This window comes from Gracilinanus agilis, chromosome 2, assembly GCF_016433145.1.
Source record: "Gracilinanus agilis isolate LMUSP501 chromosome 2, AgileGrace, whole genome shotgun sequence".
In the NCBI taxonomy this organism is placed as follows: Eukaryota; Metazoa; Chordata; class Mammalia; order Didelphimorphia; family Didelphidae; genus Gracilinanus; species Gracilinanus agilis.
The window spans coordinates 653060779-653083963 of NC_058131.1; the positions used below are offsets into that span (position 1 = coordinate 653060779).

At 36.6% G+C, this 23185-nt stretch overlaps 1 protein-coding gene across 1 annotated transcript in view; it reads right to left on the reverse strand.

Annotated features, from left to right (window-relative positions):
* Positions 1–23185, reverse strand: part of WDFY4 (WDFY family member 4) — a 403065-nt gene that overhangs the window by 165244 nt on the left and 214636 nt on the right. The window contains exons 40-43 of the mRNA XM_044665777.1: positions 16127–16204; positions 9794–9988; positions 6805–6856; positions 3164–3324 (exon numbers count right to left, since the gene is read on the reverse strand). Of these exons, the coding sequence (XP_044521712.1) occupies positions 3164–3324; positions 6805–6856; positions 9794–9988; positions 16127–16204 (486 nt within the window). The remainder of the gene's footprint in view (positions 1–3163; positions 3325–6804; positions 6857–9793; positions 9989–16126; positions 16205–23185) is intronic.

Genomic DNA, 23185 nt, shown 5'->3' on the forward strand with positions numbered 1-23185 from the left:
TTTATGCAAGTATATTTTCAAAAGTGAATTTCATGAAAATTCAGTTCAATTTAATATAATTTTTATTAAGTTCCTACTATGTGCAGATCATTGTGCTAAGTTCTAGAGGGGTCTCTGTTCTCAAGGTGGTTCCATTCTTCTTGAGGGATAAACTATGAAAATAAATAAATAAATGGGGATGGGGAAAGAGGGAAGAGAGAAACAAACATTTATTAAGTGCCTACTATGTGCCATAATAGAAGCAAAACACCTGAATGACTGACAGGCATTGTGCTAGGCATAGAGGGTTCATAGACAAGAATTGGAACAATCTCTGCTCACAAGGAGCTTATATTCTAAGGCACTGACAAGGAAGGAATTGCATTCCAGACTTAGGGGTTTATATGTACGTATTCAAAGTTGCATTATTCATGGTTTTAATGATATAAAATATGGTCATTCGTTCCATTTCAGTGGAGATATTTCAAAAATGGGAACACTGGAGGGGAGTTCATTATTCTCACTGACCAGACCTTAGCTGTGCTCACGGTGGAAAGGCAAAAGTGGGGGGAGCAGCACTGAGGACAGGGAATAGACAGTGTTGCAAATCAACATCCCCAGTTCATGACAAGAATCGTTTCAATTTTTGTCACCATGTAACTAACGTGACTGGGCTTCTGTTCCACCAGGCAGGGCAGGTAATCCAGTTCCAGGGTGGCTCTTAAATACAAATCATGCAGGAGGCAGCTTTGATTATGCAGGCTCACAGCATACATATTCAGTGAATACAGGACAGTGAATGTTACCCCCTACTGCCTTTTTAAATGCTTCTGTCAAAAATGTGGTACAATCAACACTGCCAGCTTAAAGTGGCTGGTGTTTTGGAGGGCTTCCTGTGGAGTTAGAGAGAAAGCCTGATGTTTAAGTATGAGACAGACACCCACATCTGTACCCGGTCCTATCAAGAGCGAGGAGCAATCAGGCATACTGTGGCATTCTCCTACCTAAGAAGACTCCCGAGACAAATGTTACTCTGCTGGAGACATCAAAAATATAACTCAGGAACATAATTTATTAAAATGCCAGTGAAAGCAGATTCTTAACAACAATAACAACTGCTATTACTACTACTTAGCTCCTTGATTGTATAAAAGGCTACTCAATAATAATATTATGGATACTAATTGGGTGAAAGTGACTAGTTCCAAGAAAACCCTGTTATATTATATGTTATATAAAGGGACTCTCTGAGAGAGTGAAGGGGGAAGACAGTGGGAGAAATTTGGGTGATTTAGAAAACAAATGTCAATTAAAAAGTAATTTTTAAGAAAGTCTATTAATATTTTGTTGCTGTTGTTTAGTTATTTCAGTCATATCTGCCTTTGTGACCCCATTTGGAGTTTTCTTGGTAAAGATCCTGAAGTCATTTGCCATTCCCTTCTCCAGCTCATTTTACAGATGAGTAAATTGAGGCAAACAAGGTTAAGTGACTTGCTTAGGGTCACACAGTAAGTATCTAAGACCAGATTTGAACTCAAGGAGATGAGTCTCCCTAACTAGAGGACTGGCATTCTATTCACTACACAACATTGTTGCTTGATCAGAGCTAATATTTCTATAGCACGTGAAAGTTTTCAAAGCACTTTATAGATTATTTAATTTGATAATATATTGTGACATATATTTCATATGAGATGCTGTATTATCACAAATGAAATGTGTAAAACTCACAAAGTGTGATTATTCTCTCCATTTATAGATAAACTGAGATTGAGAGAGTATTACATAGGTAATAAGTGTCTGAAGTAGAATTTGAACTCGCGTCTTCTAAACTGTAGGAGGAATAAGAAAGGCATTAAAGGAAGTCATAGTGTCCAGGACAAGGATGCTGATCAGTGCAAAATTTCAGCTATTATTATTGGTCAACCTTCATTTCAGAGAGGACCAATGACATCAAGGGCTGATGTCTTGACTTGTGCATGAATTGAATTGAAGTGAGATGGAGTTACAGAAAGTCTTCCATTAAAGTTCAATAGCAAGTCAAAAGTCAGGTTGACTGGCTAAATTGCAACTAGAGTTTAGTGAAATGATTTTTTTCCCAATTGAAGCCCTTGGATCCCTTGAAGTCTATTCACAAAGCCCAGTTAAGAACTCCTGATTTAGATAGAGAAAAACCTGGGGAAGGCAGAGGGTGAGATAAGAAGTTCTCATAGCTTAATGACCCTTCACATATGCTACTACCACATCTCCTAGTTCAGTTCTTACTCTGGAGTGAATGTAATGAATTATATAATTTTCCAGATGAATATCATAATCCAGAATGAAATTCCTGTTTTTCTGACTTACTGTTTTTCTGTTGAAAAGCTTGTTTATTCCCTATCCATGCCCTTGCCTCTTCCTTAAATCTCCCTTATTCCTACCATACCTTTTTGATACTACCCCTAAAATGGGGCTCATGATAGATGTTGAATTATTATTTGATGACTGATTGATTGATTTTCTAGGTCATGAGAAATTCTAAACTAGAAACCTCAAGTTTCCTCACTGATCGGTATTTGTTTGCCTGTTACATTTTTGGGGGAAGAGTTGCGGGAACCAATCACATTCATCTGGATAAGACCCTTATGCTTCCTATAAAATACCTGGACCCTTCTGACCCCTGAGCTCAACCTAAAGTCTGAACCTGGACTTGCTGAAGTCCTCTTGAACCATGCACCTAGGAGTGAAGTTCATTGTGTACCTCTCTCCTCCTGTAACAGTTTGAAGATCTTCACATTCGAAGCTTCATGAGGATATTTCTAGTCATATCCCTCCCATTTCTCTTCCCCAATTCTGCTTTGTAGGTATTCATTATGGCTTTAGTGTAAGGTATATAAAGGGACTTCTCTGGTTTAGAGATATCAGTCCCAATCCCAATGAGAAGAGCTTGTTGTCCTATCCTAGGACCTTTCCCTCAATTGGTCTTGCCTAGCTTTCCCTCAGCTGAGCCAAGTAATCTTTAAAAAAATCAAACAGCTGATTCTATTGCTTTCAGCATTAATTTGTTTGTCTAATTTTTCTGCAAAGTTTAATTAGTCCTACCAGTGGAGTCCAACAGTGAACTTTAGTACCAATCCTAATGCTCTAACTGAAGACTGCTGGTTGCCTTCCTGGAAGGCTGATTCAAACCCACCAAAGGTAGTACCTTTTCTTTGTCCACCAACTCCTGCAAAATAACTTTTCTCTCCCGACACAGTTCCAAGAAATCTTCTGAGTGAAGGCTCTCATGCAAGGCAGGGAAGAATGTCAACTGGTTACAGTTTTCCATCTCATCTCTCTCTTCGTCTCCATTTGACATGAAGTCATCTGCATCATTACAAGGGAAAGCATAATTTCAGAGGAAGCAAGATGACCTACCCAATTCCCTGACTGAAAGTAAGCTAGAGGGATATTGCATTCATCTGGATAGTCTAGAACAGTGAAAGCAAACTCAAATAGAAATGAAGGCCATTAAAGTGCATGTAAGGCCCCCTACAAGCACATACTGACATTAAATCACACATTGATATTATTTATATTTTGTTATATTTTAATTTTGTTATACATTTCTCTATTATCTTTGAATCTCATTCAGGTAGCAACTGTGTATTTGCAACAAGACTGTATGTTTGATATTTTTAGAACAATATGGATAACTCCAAAAATATGTTTTTTACTTGAGTAAATGGAACCAAAGTAACTAACTAATATGTTATGAAAGTTAAAACATGGACACTTTCAAAACTACATTCATTATTATTATTGTTGTTATAATTTAGCACTTACATAGCTCCTCTATTATTGTCAGGTACCTTACACATATTCTCTAACTTGATTATCCCAATAAGCCAGCAAGGTGGGTGCTATTATTTTCCCCATTAAAAGTTGAGCAAGCTAAGGCAAACAGAGATCTTTATATATCATTTATATATAATATTATATCTGTCTCTCTCTCTCTAGAGAGAGAGAGAGAGAAAGAGAGAGAGAGAGGCAGGGAGGGAGGGAGGGAGGGAAGGAAGGAGAGAGAAAGGGGGAGAGGAAGAGGGAGGAAGAAGAGGGAGGAAGGAGAGGGAGGAAGGGAGGGAGAGAGAGGGAGAGGGAGAGAGAGATTTTAGTATGAAACAACATGGGACAAGGACTGTGTAATGTGGCAGAGTGGATAGAATGGAATAACTGGAAGAACCTAAGAAGATTATTTGAGTCCAAATCTAGCTTTAGATACTTCCTAGCTCTGGGACCTTGGTTAAGTCATTTAATCTTTATTAGCTTTGGTTTTCCCATCTATAAAATAATATCATATAGCTTAGTTCACAGAGTCGTTTTACTACTCAAAGAGTTAGAATGAATGTAAAATATCTTCTAAACTTTAAAGCAATACTGTATAAATGTTAACTGTGTTACTGCTTTTTAAAAATTATTCAGTGCCCTGTGAGTTCATACATATAGACTGATAACTCAATCCACATATACTGATCTCAACTCTATGATACCATAATAAGTTTTTTTGTGGCTGAAAAAAATTCTGTCTCCTGAGAATTGGCTTGCTGCTGATGTTTCTTTCCTAACCTGATTAGGTAGATCCTTAAAGAGCTATTCTGAAAACCTATCTATCTCAGTAGGACTTATCTGAGGTAATATTCCTTGACCATGATCTTTAAGAATCTAGGGTCACTTCTGCACTATGATGAAATGTTATAATAAGACTTGAGGGGAAAATAAATTTTTCAAGTAAAATAATATCTACAATTCATCCAAATGCCCAAAAGAGTCTCATTGGTATAACTTCTATTTAGACTAATATAAGAAATGGAACCCTATATATTAAGGCTATATTAATATATTTAATAACAAGTTAATTTGAATCAGAAAAAACACAGAATCTAAGAGCTGGAAGAAAATTCAAAGGGCATTCAACTTAACATCAAATCACAAAACTGTTCACCACTTTTTAGAAAGTTTCACTGAAAAACTGGAGAGTTTCAAAGGAAAGTAATGTTAGCAAAGGCCTTAAAACCATGCTATGTGAGGAATGGGTTAAGGAACTGAGATTTAGCTGGGATAAGAGAAAACACAGGAGCAAGAAAATAGCTGTCATCCAGTATTTGACAAGCTGTCATGTGGAAGGGGGATCAGATATATTCTTCTTCTCCAGTGAGGGCATAGCTGGGCACAATGAATGGATATTACAAAGAAGTTTTATGTCAGGAAAACTTCCTAACAATCAGAGATCTCCCCAGATGGAATGGGCTGCCTCAGCAGGTAGTGAGCGAGCCTTGACTAAAGTACTTAAGAAAACGCTGGCTAGCCACTTCTCAGGGATACTGATTAACCTAGGTCATCTCTCAGGTCCTTTCCAAAATTGGAATTCTGTGATGATAGGTAACCCTGATTAGAGATGACAGATATTGATAATATTTGAATGGAATTATGTTTACCTTATAGCTTTGCATCTTCAGACTATGCATCACCAATAATTTATCCCATTACATGATTTATTATTGGTGTTAATTGCATAGCATTTCAAGTAAGTCAAGTATATTACATATGTTATCTTATTTTACCATCACAATAGCTTTGTGAGGTAGGTGCTTTGGAATTATAAAACACTTAACAGATAAGGAAACTGAGGCTCAGGTGCTAGGTGATTTTTGCCCATGATCATATGAATAATAAGTATTACAGGCAGGATTTGAACCCATATTTTCCTGACTTGGGTCTCATGATCACCCTTCTGGTCATTCTCCTCTAATCACACCTAATTTTTCAAAGCTCTTTTCAAAACATGGCTTACAAAACTGGATACGGTAGTGCAGATATCATCTGATCAAATGCAAATCTCCTGATATTAAGCTCAGTGGTTTCCCCATGATATTATCTTACCAGGGATGGAACAAAGCTTTATACAATATTTTATTGTGTCTGGAGGTAAATGGAATACTCTTCAAGTATAAAAAGAACCTTTCATTTGGTTAGGTAGACAGTTTTAGAAGCTCTTTTATTGTTTAGTTTGGCGAGTATACCCTGGATATTGAAACTGAAGTGGATCTGATTCTTAAGAAATGACATGCATGCAAAAGAACATGTAGCCATGTGAATGATGCTGTAATAATAGAAATACAATCTTAGCAAGCAAGCTCGAACTCATTGAATTCCACAATGGGAATTTTTGGGGCATGATTCAAATATAGTGTATATGTGTGAAGGCACCATGGTATGGTGAATAAAGGTCTGATCATGGGATCAGAAAGACCTGGGGTTCAAATATCATAATATATTATGTCATAAGACACTCTAAGTTATAGACAAGTCACCAATATACATCATTGGAAGGATTTCCAATACCAATAAAAATCACTGTTCTGAAAACTTCCTCTTCTTTCCCCATCCCCGAATCTCTCTTAAAAAAAAAGAGATCCAGATAATATTGTTTGAACAATATTTTTATAAATTAGAAAGAGGATTGTGTTTTAATTGAAATAGCATTTCTTATAAATCAATATGCAGTATTTTTTCTACTCTTTCTTTAAAAAAATTCTAAACTGAATTTTAATTGACTCTCTGACTCTGTCTGGATGCTTTTGAAAAATGTTGAAATGCTCCAAGACTTGGCATCATAATTACACATAAATTCCACCATGGTGATCTTGGTCTGAATTCAGGAAACTTTCTCTCTAATGGTATCTCTAGGAATAATGTTCTATCCTAGATAATAGTGCATGAGATAATATCCTAGTTATTGCTGGATAAGAGGGGTTCTTTCCTCACAAACTATTTGTTATCTTTCATGAGCACAAAACAAATGAATACCTTGATTTTCAGGGTTCGTTGGAGAAGTTTCATTATTTTTGGCTTGGTTAACCTAAAATGAGATCAGATATGGAAACATGAACTATTAAGATATACATATGAAGCATCACTCCCTATACATGCATGCACACACATGAACAAACACATAAACACATTGTAATGTTCTTTTAAGACACTCAAAGAGTAGATACAAAGGACTGCTTAAAGATAATAAGAACATGTAAATGCTAGTGTGTCAAAGTGGAAAGGGAAAAACTTGCAATCTTCCAGTAAATAGGCTTTCTGGAAATTACCTAAGATGATGCCAATGTAGGGATTAAATATTGTGTTTAGGTCATCTAAATTTCAGTTCTTTTTATTATTCTAAGAAGAAATGGCTGACAGAGACAATCTTTTCAACATAGTATTGGCCAAGACGCCCCTGGGATCATCTGGATTTCCAGACCTCCAGCTCTGTCATTTACATGGGGAGCAAGTTGCTTTACTTTTTTTCTGCCTCCATTTCTTGGAAAAAATATTAGCTTCCACCATATGTTTCTATAAAATGCCAAATACCTGGAAATGGTGAGAAAATGGAAACTTATTTTATTATGTTTTGCAGTGCTGATGGAATGGGATCAAGCTAAGGTCTTCAGAGACTAGTATTCAGTTTTCACTCCAAGTAGGCAGGCAAAGAAACCTTTCAGTCTTTTAAGGACATCTGTCAAGGACAAGAACCTGTGTGGGTTATCTGGTTTTCCCACATGCACCCCACTGAATGATCCATTTGAATCATAATCAGAAAAGAAAACTGTTCAGTCAGGGTTGACCTGAATTTTGATTGGTTAATGTTTAAATTTAACTACAATGAACTTGAAGAAACTACTCAGATAACTTTACCACACAGTGTTCATGTTTCATCAGTATTAACAGGTAAAAACATGCTTACTGTCTCAGAGAATGGAGAGGAGTGAAAGTGAGGGAGACGGAGGGATAGAATTTGTAATTCTAAATTTAAAAAAAGAAGTTAAATTGTCTTTACAAGTAATTGGGGAGATATACTATTAAAATATTAATGGCAAAAATTTAGCAGCAGTACTTTGTGTAGACATTTGCCTCCAAAAATGAGAGGAACTTAAGATCATAGATCTAGGCCTGGAAGAGACCTTAGAGATTGTCAAGTCCAACCTCTTAAATTTTACAGTTAGGGAAGTTGAGACAAAGAAAGTTTCAGGGGCTTTTTATGATTCACACACATAGTGACTTAGGCAGAATTCTAAGTCATTGTCCTGATTCCAAGTCCATCATGCTATCCATAATGCCACTAAGCTGCTGAAAATTTGCCTACTGAAATTGGAATCAGAAGGCCTGGGTCTGATTCTGAATCCTGATTCAGCTACTGCTATGTGAGTAACCATAGATGAGACATTTAGCTATTCTGAACCTCAGTTTCCTCATTTATAAAAGTGGAAGATGTATTAGAATGTCTCTGAAGGCTTTCCTGACTCGAAATTTATGATCCATAGCGGTTCTTCCAAACCTTGTCATCCATGCTCAAGCCTGTAGTTTCCCTTCCCCCAACTCTCTCAGCTGAGAACCTTGCCTCATATTTTATAGAAAGAAATAAAAAAGGGAGGCTATTTTTCATAACTTCCACCCTCTCCCCTCTTCCTTATTGGGAACACAACCTATAGTCACATCTTTGATTTCTTACTTGGATTTCTTGCATCTCTTACTTTCAAAATCCAAGTTGTTTCCAAATCCTATTGATTTCATCTTTCAACATCTCTGTAATATGCCCCTCCCTTCTCTCCTCTGACACTATCACTACCCTAGTGCAAGCCCATATCACCTCACACCTGTATGACTGCAATAGTCTGCCAATGGGTCTATCTGCCTCAGGTGCCTCCCTTCTCCAATCCATTCTTCATTCAGACACTAAAGAGATTTTTGTAAAACTGAGGTCCAATCATGTCACATTGCCTCACACTCCTCAACAAACTCCAGCAGCTCCCTATTGCCTTCAGGGTCAAATACAAAACCCTCATTTGGTCAAAGTCCTTCATAACCTCACCCCCTCTTACCCGTCCAGCTTCCTTACACCTTACTCTTCAACACATACTCTTTGGTCCATTGATATTGTCTTTCTAATAGTTTCATAAATAAGACACTCCATCTCTTAGTTCCAAACATTTTCTCTTGCTATCCTTTATGCCTTGAATTCTCTTCTTCCTCCACTCCTACTACTGACCTTCCTGGCTTTCTTTAAGTCCCAATTAAATTCTACCTTCTATAGTAGTCCTTCCTCCAACCCTTCTTAATTCCATTGCCTTTCTTCTTTATTTCCTTATTATCCTGTATAAAGCCTGTTTTATATATGTATGTTTCTTTGTGGTCTTTTCCATTAGATTGTGAGCTTCTTGAGGGCAGGGATTGTCTTTAACCCATTTTTCCTATTCCCAGCATATATCATAATATCTCATATAGTAGACATTTAATAAATGTTGATTGATCCTATGATTAATGCTTTAGTCTTCTTGCTTTAACAGTTGCTATCCATGAGGTTCTGTGATTTAAAGCAAATGTTACCCATAGCTTCAAGGCTGATTTTTCTGGTGAATTGGTCCCTCCTAACTTGTTTAGACTGATCTTTTGACAACAGATAAAGTCATTTGCCAAGTATATATATGTATGTATGTATATATATATAATATATATATATATATGTATATATATATATCGACATATCATAGATGGAAACTCAGTAGGTCAAAGGAGTTTATCACTAGAAGGTTGACTATAAGACCATGAACGATACTTTAAAAAAAAAACAAATAACATCCTGAATACTGTCTGACTTGAAGTTGGAAAGACCTGACTTTGAATCTTGCCTCAATCACTACCTGGCGTGTCACTTAATTAAGGGTTTGGACTCGATGGATTCTAAAGTCCCTTCCAACTCTAAATCTATGATATACACACACCACACACACACTATCATATTACTTACATTTTTCAGGGACTCTCCAGCAAATTTTCTTCGTATTCTCTTTCTCATGCGGGCTGGACCTTCATGCCAATCAAGAGACCACTGGGAGCAGGGCATTGTTTCTAACTTTTGCCCCCACAAACCCCACTCATTGAAAAGTTGATCTTTCATTTTGGCCCACTCACTTGCTGCTTTGCTGTAGCCACATTTCCGTCTCTGAAATAGAATTATATCCATCATTTCAAGATCTATGTCTTCTCTCTTTGAGCAATGTGACGAATCTCAAAATAATAATTTTCTATTCCCAAAAATAACATAATAATAATAATATATAATAGCTAATATATATGATACTTTAAGGTTACATATACATTGTGAACAAATGCATCAATGAATCCTCAATGTTTATAAATTATTGAGCTATGAATAATATGAGAAAGAGGCAAATCTCAACCCCTAGAATCTGTGTGGTAAAAACCTTTGAGGATGCCCAGACCAAACAATTCTTCACCTATCTATTCCTTCTACAACATTCTCAGCAAGTGGCCATTCAACAACTCCTTATACATTTAGTGGTATGGAACTCACTATCTTCTGATATGGTCTATTCCATTTTTTCAAAGTATTTTACCAATTACATGTAATAACAAATTTTCACGTAAGCTTTCCAAGTTATATGATCCAAATTGTCTCCCTTCACTTCGTTCTCTCCTCTCAGAGCTGGCAAGCAATTCAATCTGGGTTTTACTCAATTTCATTTTTAATAGACCTAATGCCTTAGAATATTTGAGGCATGATTCAAACCTAGAACTCGCGATACTAAGCCCAGATGTCCTCCTATTATTATCTATTACTAGAAGTACATTTTCTCTAGAACACAAAGGGAGGTGATTATTATACCCTAGTAGATATTCTTAAAACTATATTTGGACTACTGTGTCTATTTTTTAGGTTCCACTGTTTTAAGAAAGACATTGAAAAATGTAGATGTATTCCAAAGAGCACAACCAGGATGGTAAGTGTAAGTAAATAATACATGGGTTCAGTAGCTGAATGACTTTATGAAAATTACTTAGCCTCTCTGACTCTCTGTTTCATTGCCAGTTACTTCTTTGTCTGGTCCCATGTATTTTTTTTAAATTATCATTACATGCATACTCCCTCTTTCTTTTACTATCATAGCTTGTGACCTTCAGAAGTTCTTAGATGAAATCCTAGGGAAATCCCTAAAAGATAAGAGAATTATTGATTCCTTTGGAGATCATGATCACATGAATTAAACAAAAAGTAAACTTTAGTGGTTTTTTTTAACCCTTACCTTCTGTCTTAGAATCAATACTGTGTGTTGGTTCCAAAGCAGAAGAGCAGTAAGGCCTAGGCAATGGTAGCAAAGTGACTTGCCCAGGGTTACACAGGTAAGAAGGGTCTGAGGTCAAAATTGAACCTAGGAACTCCTGTCTCTAAACCTGGCTTTTAATCTACTGAACCACTTAGTTGCCTCCAAAACTTTCATTTTGACTTCATTGGATATGGAAAAAGAAGAATAGATAAGTACATATTCCCTATTAAAAGGAAGAGAAGAATCTGTTTCCTATCTCCTGATTGACCACATTTTCATCTGCTTTCCTTTTAAAATCAAAATAATCTATTCTAAATATTTAAAGATCTGGAATGTGTCCACATGGGCCATTCTAAAGATGTTGATTTTCTTGAAAAATAATTGAATGGACAAGCAAAACTTTCATAGCAAATGTCCCTTCATTACTGGGTTCTTCAGGAGTTATGCTCAAGTTCATGAACCTTCTATTGAACAGAAGCCAAATTCAAAGTTGAGTGGTGCTAATGTACAGACTATACTTCCACAGAATGGCTTTCATTGTATGTGGAGTACTATTATTTGGTTTGGTTGGTTCCCAGTAGATTTTTAGCCTCAGCAGCCTCATCCCATTAGCCTGAAGAATTTCAAAGATTGCTGGGGGAACCCAGCCAAACTCCAGCTTCAATGATTTGTAATTTCATTGGTGTAAGTATTCTTGCCACTGATGCAGATCATAACCCCTCTTTAACTTGGTCGATGGTCAATAGCTGCTATGGCTAAAAACCTATCAACTTGAGTCTGAACTGGTAAGAAGACTCATCACACTGAGCTAAGCTGATGGACAATCCTTCGCTGGTACTCAAAGCCTTTCCAATTTGGTAGGACCTGCCTGACAATGAACTTATAGTAATAGCCTATGAGAACCCAGAATCACCTTCATGCCACCAAGATGAGGCATAAGACTGGGACTACCACTCACAAAACTGTCAAAATGCTTCCAACCAATGTGTCTAAACTTTCAAAAAGGGTCCCAGGAGGTTAAAGAGACATAGCTGAAATTTTAGAAAATAGATTGGAGTTGTAGCTTTGTTAGCTTAAGGAAAATTATATATATATACCTTACCTAAAAAGGAAACATAAAAGATGAGATCTTTTTAATAATAATTTTGGAACTCCCCAAAGCATTGTCAATTCCAATATTTTCCTTTCCATTTTTTAGACCCCTACCTTCCATCTTAGACTCAATACTGTGTATTGGTTCCAAGGCAGAAGAGCAGTAAGGGCTAGGGAATGGGGATTAAGTGACTTGTCCAAGGTCACACAGATAAGAAATGTCTAAGACAAGATTTGAAGCCAGGAACTCCCATCTCTGGGCCTGACTCTCAATCCACTGAGCCACCCAGCTGCCCCCTTCCTTACCATTTTAATTGTGACTCAAGTTATAAGTATTTATACAAGTAACTGAAATCCAAGTATGTTCATCATAACTAATACAAATGAAAAATACTTATTGAGGATCTATTATGTGTAAGGTACTGTGCAACAGGACATCTTGGAATTACATAGACTCAGCAAATTATGTATCCTAAACTAATCTCCAAATGTGTATTGGCAGCCAAAGCATCAAAAACTCAGATAGAAAAAACTGACTACCAAATTATAAAAAAGTGAAAGAATTTTACTTTCTTTAAAGAGGAGCATAAAGAAAGGTTTTATTCTAAGCACCTTTAGAAGCTTTCATGTTCTGCTCTTGAGGGTGAAACAAGAGCATCATGTTAGTTTATGATGTGCCAAACAAATTATCTTGCCATGTCACATTGAAGTCAGCCCATATTTTGAATTATATGAAACTACTGGGACTAGTGACCATGCAAAAGTTAAGCTTTTATACTATAGTCTCCTTGAGGAAAGGTGGTTACAAACATCATTGTTTTGAATATTTGAGGGAATAATTTGCTTCATTCAAAAATAGAGATTGATACTAGGAATAACTTATGCCACTCATATATTTCAATACAAAGAACTGTGATTTCAGTCATCTGATTCATCCATACCATAAGATCACAAGTCTTCTATGACTTAGTACTAAGTCTTGGAAGGTTGCTGTTGTTCTAAACAAACAAATACATAAATAAATCCAGATGTGCCTAGAGGCACAATAAATTCAACATGTAAAAAATGGAGCTCATTACCTTTCCATAAGACTCATCCTTAATATTCATTTAAAATAACTCTGTTTTCAAAGAAAATATTACTTCTTGTGTTACAGTGGAATAAAGAAAGAGCATTGGAATGAGAGTCAGAAGACTTGAATTCAAATCTTGCCCTGTATGATCTTGGCCTTCCATGGTCCTTATTTTCTTCCAACTGTAAAATTGTGGGAAGCCAATAAGAGAAACAGAGTTTCAAATAGATAAAAATCTGAGACTCCTCTTTTGACCCCTTTTGTGATCCACACCCTTTCTTGTTCAAAAGTATTGTGGCCTTACCTTATTGAAAAGCTTTAAGCTCTTAGCAAACCAGTAGTCAAGAGGTTAACATTCTTCCCCTTTGGTCAGAAATGCAGCCAAGGCCAAAACCTTAGTTTAGCAGGGGCAGTTTGCCCCTGAGAAAAGTATTCTCAGACTTAGCTTGCTGATACTCATGTAGCTGAAGGTACAGCCTGGTTCTTATCTTCACCTTGAAGCTTCTAAGCCTGTTGTATTGTCTATATTAAAAATGCAGCTTGGCGCAGCTGTGGGAAACTCTGTACTTGTGGGTGAAAGTGAATTTGAATTTTCATATATAATAAACTTGTGACTCAATGGCACTTCGGAGAAGCAGCTATGAGTTAACTGTCAAGATCATCTCCTGTTTCTGTTTTCTTATCAACTAAGCTGTACTTATTAGAGATGATAAATGGATCTGGACATAACATGAGATGGTTGTAGTAGATCACCTATAAGATGCCTTTCAAGTCAAGCAATAAACATTTATTTTTTTTACACCCTTACCTTCTGTATTGGAGTCAATACTGTATATTGGCTCCAAGACAGAAGAGTAGTAAGGGTAGGCAATGGGGGTCAAGTGACTTGTCCAGAGTCACACAGCTGTGAAGTGTCTGAGGCCAGATTTGAACCTAGGACCTCTTGTCTCTAGGTCTGACTCTCAATCCACTGAGCTACCCAGCTGTCCCCTATAAACATTCATGAAATGTCTATTATGTGCAATGTACTGTGCTAAGTCCTAGGGACATAGTGTTGAATTGTTCTTGCCTAAATGAACCATTTTCTACACGTGTTGATATGCTCATTTCTTCTTTGATTTTCTGAAGGATTTTGCTCAGTTGATAAAGACAGTTTATGTCTTATTTTGGTCTCTATTTGAAATTTTTTAAATTTACAAATCAATAAAAATTAAAATTTTGATCTATAAATAACAGAAAGGGATTGTATAATTTGTATTTTAATTATGTATTAAATTTAACATAATAATAAAAAGATCATCCTGCTTGTCTGTAGCCCATATGAAAATTCTGCTCCCTTCTCTTTTTTTTCCAGAATAAATAACCCTAATCCATTCTATTGTGCTAATCATTTTGGTTACTCTTTTGCGGGAGGGGAGTCCATTTCTAGTTCCACTATACCTCTTTAAATATGTTGGGACCTCAGTGAGATAGAAGGCTCAAATTAGGGTTAGGTCAATACAGGAAACTGAGGAGAACCTGCATTCTAGATCTTGTATGTCAATCCCATTAATTCACTTTTACAAATTCACCTTTCCAATGATAGTAGAAGGGTTCACCTTCTCTTTGCCTAGTTCAGCACTCACATCTCATTGAGGTAGCCTGGTAGTAGAAAGAATAATTGATTGGAAAGCAAAAGACTTAAATTTAGTCTTAACTTATAGTGAATTTCATCGGATTTAATGAATACTTTAAGTCTACTATGTTCAGAAGACTAGATACTAAATAATATAAAAAGATAAATTAGATGCCACCTCTGCTTTTAGGGACCTTTATTGTTATTCAGTCAGTTCAGTTGCATCTGATTCTTTGTTACCCCGTTTGGAGTTTTCTTGATAGAAATACTGGAGTAGTTTGCCATTTTCCTTCTTCAGATCATTTTATAGATGAGGAAACTGAGGCAAATAGGGTGAAGTGATTCGTCCAGGGTCACACAGCTAATATCTGAGGCCAGATTTGAATTTAAGATGAATCTTCCTGATTTCAAGCCTAGTGGTCTGTCTACTAGATCATCTAGCTGCTCTTCTTAAGGGCTTACAGTCTAGTAATGAGTATTTGACAGAGATGCAGCTAACAAATTACCAAAAGGATATATTATGTGTGTAAGAGATACAGCACATAAGTATTGTGATATGAGAATAAGTCTCAAGTTCTCTAGGCTTCTTGGGTGAAAAACAAGAGAGTTGGGCTAGATGAACTTCCACTGTATATCTAAAATTGTTTGATTCTGTAGTTCAGTACAACCTAAAGTATCAACCATGCGAAAACAAAACAAAAGAAAACATTGGCCATTCCTAAAGGCAGTGTGTTACAGTGGAAAGGGCACTGGATTTGAGGCCAAAAGAACCTAGGTTCACCTCCTGCCTCTTTTACTCTCTTTTTCTGTAAGCCTGAGGAAATCACCTAATCATCATTGGTCTCACTTTTCTCAGTTGTAAAATGAGGAGATTTGGGATTGAATGACCTTTAGCAAATCCTTCCTGTTCTAAATATGTCATCCCTTAAACACTATGTCAAAGGGCTTAGCTATCACTTTTTAAAAGTTCTTTTCCTCCTAGATGACCTTCCATTGACACTATTTTATTTTGTTTCTACATAGTTGTTTGTTTCTTTTGCTGTCCCCCCTATTGGACTGTACTCTTTGAGGAGGGGGACTTTATTTTTAAATTTCTTCACACACCTATTGCTCAGCACACTGTCTGGGACTTAGTTAGCATTTCCTGAATGCTTTTGGTTGATTTCCTGAAGTTTTGGGACCCTAATTCAGAATAAATGTCAAGGAAATTTAGAGAAAAAATGCTTCATTTCTTACCTGGATATAATCTTTGTATAAAGATGCATAGAGCTCCTGGCCTCGTCTTCTGTACTCCTCCATACAAGACAGAAAATCCTAGAGAATGACGTACAGCAAATCTTAAAATTTATTTGTAAAAAAGATGTATTGAAAGAACTCATTATTAATAAAATAGAAGGGAGATTAGACCTGTGATTTCACATGGTATAAGAAGCTCCTGGTGAGAAACTTCCCTATCAAGGTTAGTATCGTAAAGGATTGATTGCCTACGGCACTGAGGCCTTAAATGATTTTGCTGAGGTTATCCAATGAATGTGTCAGAGGCAGGACTTGAATCTCAGTCTTCCTGGTTGAGAGTACAGCTCATAGAAGACAAAATATTATTTGGAGAAGAACATCCCAGTCTTTGTAAGCTCTGAAAAAGCCAATAAATATAAAAAGCAAAATCTAATTTTAAAGAATGGAGACTTCTTTGTCCAAATATGAGGCTCTTAAGCCTAAAAGTGAAAGTTTTTTCAGTTTCTTCATTCCTTGATTTGACTACTTTTTTAAAAAAAACAAGGATATTGGACTGACTAATTAGGGGAACACTATAAGTATAATGTATCATATTTAGGTTTTATTTTTATTTTGATTATACCTATTTGTTTTCCCCAATATTCCCTATCCCAGACAACTCTAGGAAGTTCTCCTAATAAAGAAAAAAAGTTAATAAAAAACAATCAACCCAATGACCACTCAAGGCAGCATATACAACACTGCTCACTAAAGAATATGATAGAAAATGTTTAATGACCAGCTCTCAAAAAAAAAAAAAAGCATACATCACATATTTTTTTTTTAAATTTTAAACCCTTAACTTCTGTGTATTGACTTTTAGGTGGAAGATTGGTAAGGGTAGGCAATGGGGGTGAAGTGACTTACCCAGGGTCACACAGCTGGGAAGTGTCTGAGGCCGGATTTGAACCTAGGACCTCCTGTCTCTAGGCCTGGCTCTCAATCCACTGAGCTACCCAGCTGCCCCCATACATCACATATTTTAAAGGTTCATCTGCATTACTATTTTTATCACTTTCTTAAATCTCAACAAATTAAAAAAATAAAGTCCTGTCTCATAGCATTTGTTGATTTTTGAGTTATGAATGCTCATAGTGAAAAACCTAACAATTAGCTCTCTTGAGTGGATTCCAGTTAACTTAAGCTATATCCATCGTTAGGTGCTCCCTTCTCTCCTTAGAAGAGGGAACTCTTTCATCAGCATGATGTACCTTAAAGAATATTAAACTTTGAATCACTAATCCTGAATCTGAATTCTAAATCTGAAATGTACTATCTGTATAACTTGGCCAAGCTTTTTAACTTATCTGGATCTATATCCTTATCTGTAAAATTAGAGGGTTAAACAAAATAAACTCAGATTTCCTCCCAGCTTTAGATCCATTATCCCATGATCCATTTCCAATACCGCCAAGTTTTTTTTCTAGATTATGGCTAAACACTAGACACAATATCTCATATTATTCTTTGGAAAATATGGAGATATTGACTAGATGATCACATAATTAAATTGATCTGTGTGTGTCCACATGGATGAACCCTAAGAGAAGTCATCAGTGATTTAGTGTCATCCTGGTAGCTCTCCAAAGCAGGAAGCTTGAACTTGGTGTCATACTAATTATCATTTTTATCAGCGACTTGTATAAAAATCTGAATGGCATTCTCATTAGATCCGCAGATGTCTCAATGCTGAATGGGACAGCTAACATGGCAGGTGATAGTCAAAAATGATATTGTTAAGTAAAATATTTGGCAGAATCAATTAGTGTCCAGTAATGGGTACTGCATTTTAGAAAGGGCATTGAAGGCAACCAAGATAGCAAATGGTCTTGAATTTATGCTATATGAAGACTGATTGAAGGAGATGGGAATGGTTAGCCTGAGGAAGAGATGACTTAACAATGACAAAAACTATCTTCAAGTATTTAAAGAACTATTGTCTGGATAAACGAGTAGACTTGATTTGCTTGGACCCAAAAAAGCCAGTATTAGAAGGAATTGGTGGAAGGTAGAAAGAGGCAAACCTGGGGTTGATATAAGGAAATTTCAGTTAATAATTGTTATTGTTAAATCATTTTCTCAGCTATATTTGACTATCCAAGACCCTCTTTTGGATTTTCCCAACAAATGTGCTAGAGTGGTTTGCCAATTTTCTTCTCTAACTCATTTTACAGATGAAGAATTAAGGCAAACAAGTGACTTGCCCAGGGTCACACAACTAGTAAGGGCCTGAGATCAGATTTGAACTCATGAAATTTAGTCTTCCTGACTCAAAGCCCGGCACTCTATCCACTGTGCTATCTAGTTCCACCAATTAGTAATTAGAGACATCAAAAATAACATGGATTGCTGCAGGAGATTGGCTTTGAAGATCTTCTAAGTTAAAGCTGGAAAGCCAGTTGGCAGTTGTGTTATAGAAAGATTAAATGACCCCTGAGATCTCTTCTCATTCTGATGGTCCACCTCTGCTTGTTCTATCATGATAATATAGAACACAAACTCAAGAGAGCTGCTGAATTTCCAAAGCAGACAAAATGTGTGCATGTATGTGTGAGCATGTACATTTGGGCACATGTGGCTGTGTGCTCATGTATGTGCATTTTTCAAGGACAAAGGCACATCTGCTTTAATATCATTACATATAACAGATTTTGGAAGATAATAGAATAATGCATTTGTGTGCTGCATTTAAGCAAAGCCATTATTGCTTAGCAAATGAGGGAGGAGAAGATGACTTGGGAACTCGTGAAATAGAACCAAAGCCCCCCAAAGATGATTCAATGTTATCGCTGTCCTGGGGAGAAGCGAGAGAACAGATTGGGTCCTATTCTAGAAGTCCGTCGTTCTCAAATTGGCTCCTGGGCTCTCCTGGGGTGAAATCTGGTCTCAGGATTATGCTTTTTTTTTTTTTTTCCTTTGCTGGGCAGATTGAGTGCCTGAGAGCTGAGGCACTGATCCGAATCTGGCTATTGAGTCCCAGACGGCCATTCCCAAAGACATGGATCAGATGGGTAACCTTTAAATGCACTGACTCTAAGCTGGGTGGGCAGTGATTCTTCAAAGCAAAACTGCCTCACCAAGGCTGGCACTGCGCTATAATTAAGTTAACATACAAGGTCTATGTGGTGCCGATTGCAGCTGGAATGCAGCCAGCTTTACCCTCCCCCACTGAGAAGCCCCATTTATTGGCATTTCCCCGCAGGAAGCCCCTGCTTTATGCTGATGACAGTCATTACATTTTGTTTGTTTAAAGCATCATTAAGCCTGTAATCACAGTTGTGGCCTCACAAAACTATTCCATAATTCATATCAAACTCCCATAAAGGCTGACCTAGAAAGCAATAAGCCGATAGTGGGCCCAGGCGTAAGACCTGCCGTCTGTTAAAAAGTATACCACAGTCACAGAAATAAGTTCCAAACCTGCTGAATGGAGAGTAACCTAATTTGGTGGGGAGGGCGGGAGGATATAAAATTACGGACGTAAAATCTCACTACATGTGTAGGAGATGTAGATGGGGGCTTTAGGGATAAAGTAGGAGGTCCTTGCTTATGTCCTCCTCTATCCGGCTGAGAGAACCTCTTCTCTCATACCATTGTGAAAATGGATGGCGCTTTCAGAAGAAGTGAAGTCCTACACCTGGGTTCAAGAGATTGCCTCCATGAGTACAAAATAAGAGAAGCATGGCTAGGCAATAGCTCATGTGAAACAGATCTCCTGAAAGGGTTGGGGAGGAGATCAGTGTACCATAACAACCAAAAAATGCTGATGTGGGTTCAAATCTCATTTCCAGAACTTACTTTCTGGATACCTTTGAGACCATCATTTAAACTCTCTGGGTTTCATTTTACTCATCTTTAGACTTAAGGGGATGGACTTTATGACCTCTCAGGCATCTTCCAGATATAAATTTCTGATAGACTTTATGACCTCTCAGGTATCTTCCAGATTTAAACCTCTGATGGACTTTATGACCTCTCAGGTATCTTCCAGATTTAAACCTATGATGGACTTTATGACTTCTCAGGTATCTTCCAGATATAAACCTCTGATGGACTTTATGACCTCTTAGGTATCTTCCAGATATAAACCTCTGATGGACTTTATGACCTCTCAGGTATCTTCCAGATATAAACTTCTGATGGACTTTATGACCTCTTAGGTATCTTCCAGATATAAACCTCTGATGGACTTTATGATCTCTCAGGTATCTTCCAGATATAAATCTATGATCTCACAATCTTGGGCAACATTGGGAGGCATAGCATTCATAACAAAGGAGATGATAATCCTGCTATATTTTGTCTTCATGAGAGGCCCCCAAAAATATTATGTTCATTTTGAGATGTCAGACTTTAGGGAGTACCCTGATAGGTTGGAATGTGCCTCCAAGATGAATTAGTATGGTGAAGGGTTTCAAGACCATCCTACTACGTAATGGTCAATTGAAGGATTTAGAGGTAATTTTCTTCAAAAAGAAATTTATAGGGATCATGATCTTTGTCTTTGTGAATCTTGTGAAATAGGAGTTAAAATTGTACTTTTTGATTACAGAAGGCAGAGCTATAACCAATGACTGGAATTTTCTTCATCTAGAAAAGGAAATTACCTACAAGATTCTTTGTCTTTGTTCTTATTTTCTAATTAACTTTTAGAGGCCCGTTTTGGTTAGATGTAGGATAATCTAAATCATTATAGCTATTAGAAATTGGGATGTTACCTTTGGAGGCAGAAATTTCCCTGACTCCATATATCTTCAAATAGAAGTTGAATACTTTTTGGTTGGGTATGATGCAAAAATATCCTTACTTCAAACTTGGTTAGACCAAGATGATCTCTGGTGTGATCTTTGTGTTATCTAAACACTGAGATTTTATAATGTAATCTGTAAAGGATGAGGTCTTTTAATGAATGTTGTTCTCTCCAACCCAAACCTTTATAAAATATATGTTGGGGGAAAGGTCCAAAGGCCATTCAAGCTAGAATTAGATGGATCCAAATAAGGATAAGCAGGACATGAAAAAGGCTGCAGATTCTTCTAGTTGAGGTTTCTGATAGTGTGTCTTTGAGTCTCTTCCTGTCTCTACTCTCTCAAGAAGCTATATCTGAATAAGTGAACAGCTCCCTTTTATTATTGTTCCCCTCTCTCTTCCTTAGTGGAAAAAAATCATGATAAGTACAATTCATAGTATTACTAGATAATTTCCCTCAGAACTGAGATCTAGTTGTTTGATTTGTTGGTCAAAGTTCTTTCCCAAGAATTGTTCTCTCCTTATTTCTACTCCTCAGAATTCCTACCTGTAAGGCTCAGCTCAAGTGCTGCCTCTTAGTAATTAGGGACCTCCCCTTTCCCTCATATTACATTGGATTTATGTACATATTGTTTCCTCTCTATTTCCCTTACACACACATACAAACATAATAATAATAATAATAATAATAATAATATGGAAGATGTTTCATAGTTCAGGAATTTGTGATTTCATCAGTGAGTAAAGCCTCCTCCATCATGTGATATCCTTTCTACTCTACTACTTGTATGGCTGAATTACTATGGCTGAAATAATAGTCATCATGTTGCAGTCATTGTAGTAACTAGCCTTTTCAATTTTTTGTAGGTTGATCCTGGATGGAAAATATATAGTCCCTTCACCAGGCTACTTGGTAGGACTTGCTCTGAAATTCTGGCATAACAATCCACCAATCAAATAACAAGCATTTATTAAGGACCTACTATCATCATGCACTGATAGACAATTAGAAACCCAAGGTCATCTCCACCCCATCATCAAAGCAAATTTGAATAAGAACTTGAATGGAAGAACAACATAACAATAATGATGATGATGATGATAATAATAATCATGGTAGCCACAATGCAAACAATGGAAGCTCTGAGCTGGTGAAGAAGGATCTGAATACCATAATATAAACCATTTCCTTTTAAATATACTCAGTTATACATATCCAATATATTTATTTTCAATTTGCTTTGATCACTGATTTCTTATTAAATCATATATTGAATGCATCAGTGACTACTATAAAAATACCCTATCATTGTAAAACTAAAATGACATAAAAACCCAATAAATCTTAAATTATAGGTTCAATATTTTCTCATGACATTTATGAGTTCTCCCTTTACTTATGTATATGTTAACCTCAAATGTAAAATATATTTTAACTAGTGTGGAGGGAAACTATATTTTTGATGATGAAACAGGAGAAATGAAATCAGTAACTTTAATTGAAACAATCTCTTCCTAATAATACTTCTTTCAGTTAAGACCTCAGAGGACAGTATAAACATTAATTAAGGCTCAGAACTCCCCAAAGAGTTGAGGAAGGTTACTATTAGTATAAAGTAGCTTGAATGAAAGATGAATGTGATTGACTTCAGGGGTTTCCAACTCCTGGAATCATCTTCCCATGAAAATGTGTAGGGACCCAAGTCTGCCTCTCATTCATTAGACCCCCATGACTGTTTCCAAACACACTGTATTTTAAAATGACATTCAAAAATGGAATAAGGTAAAAGGACCCAGATGTTTATGAAGTCTTTGTTTGTCATGTTTAGAGGGGAGAGAAAATGCTACCTTTCACCAATAACTAGTCTTGCTAACAACTACAGAGATAATTTTCTATAATCCCTGAGGAGAGCTTCAATTGAGAATCAAATTAATTCTTCATATTAGGGTCAAACTATGAAGTAAAAATTCTAAGGCACTACAACAATGTCTGATGAACCTTACAGATACTTCTCAGTCTATGCAGCTCACAGAGGCTCCTATTAACACTGTAACATCCTGGTATCCTGCTAGTTAATTATGTTTTTATTTTCACAATTTATTAAATAATAAAAAGCAGGTCAGAGAAAGAAAAAGCCTTTAGACATGTATGACTGGCAGTTCCCTTAGCAAGCCTCCTCTTAGAGCCTGGGAGCCAGGCCTCTATACAACATTCACCCATCCATCCATCCATCCATCCATCCATCCATCCATCCATCCATCCATCCTTTC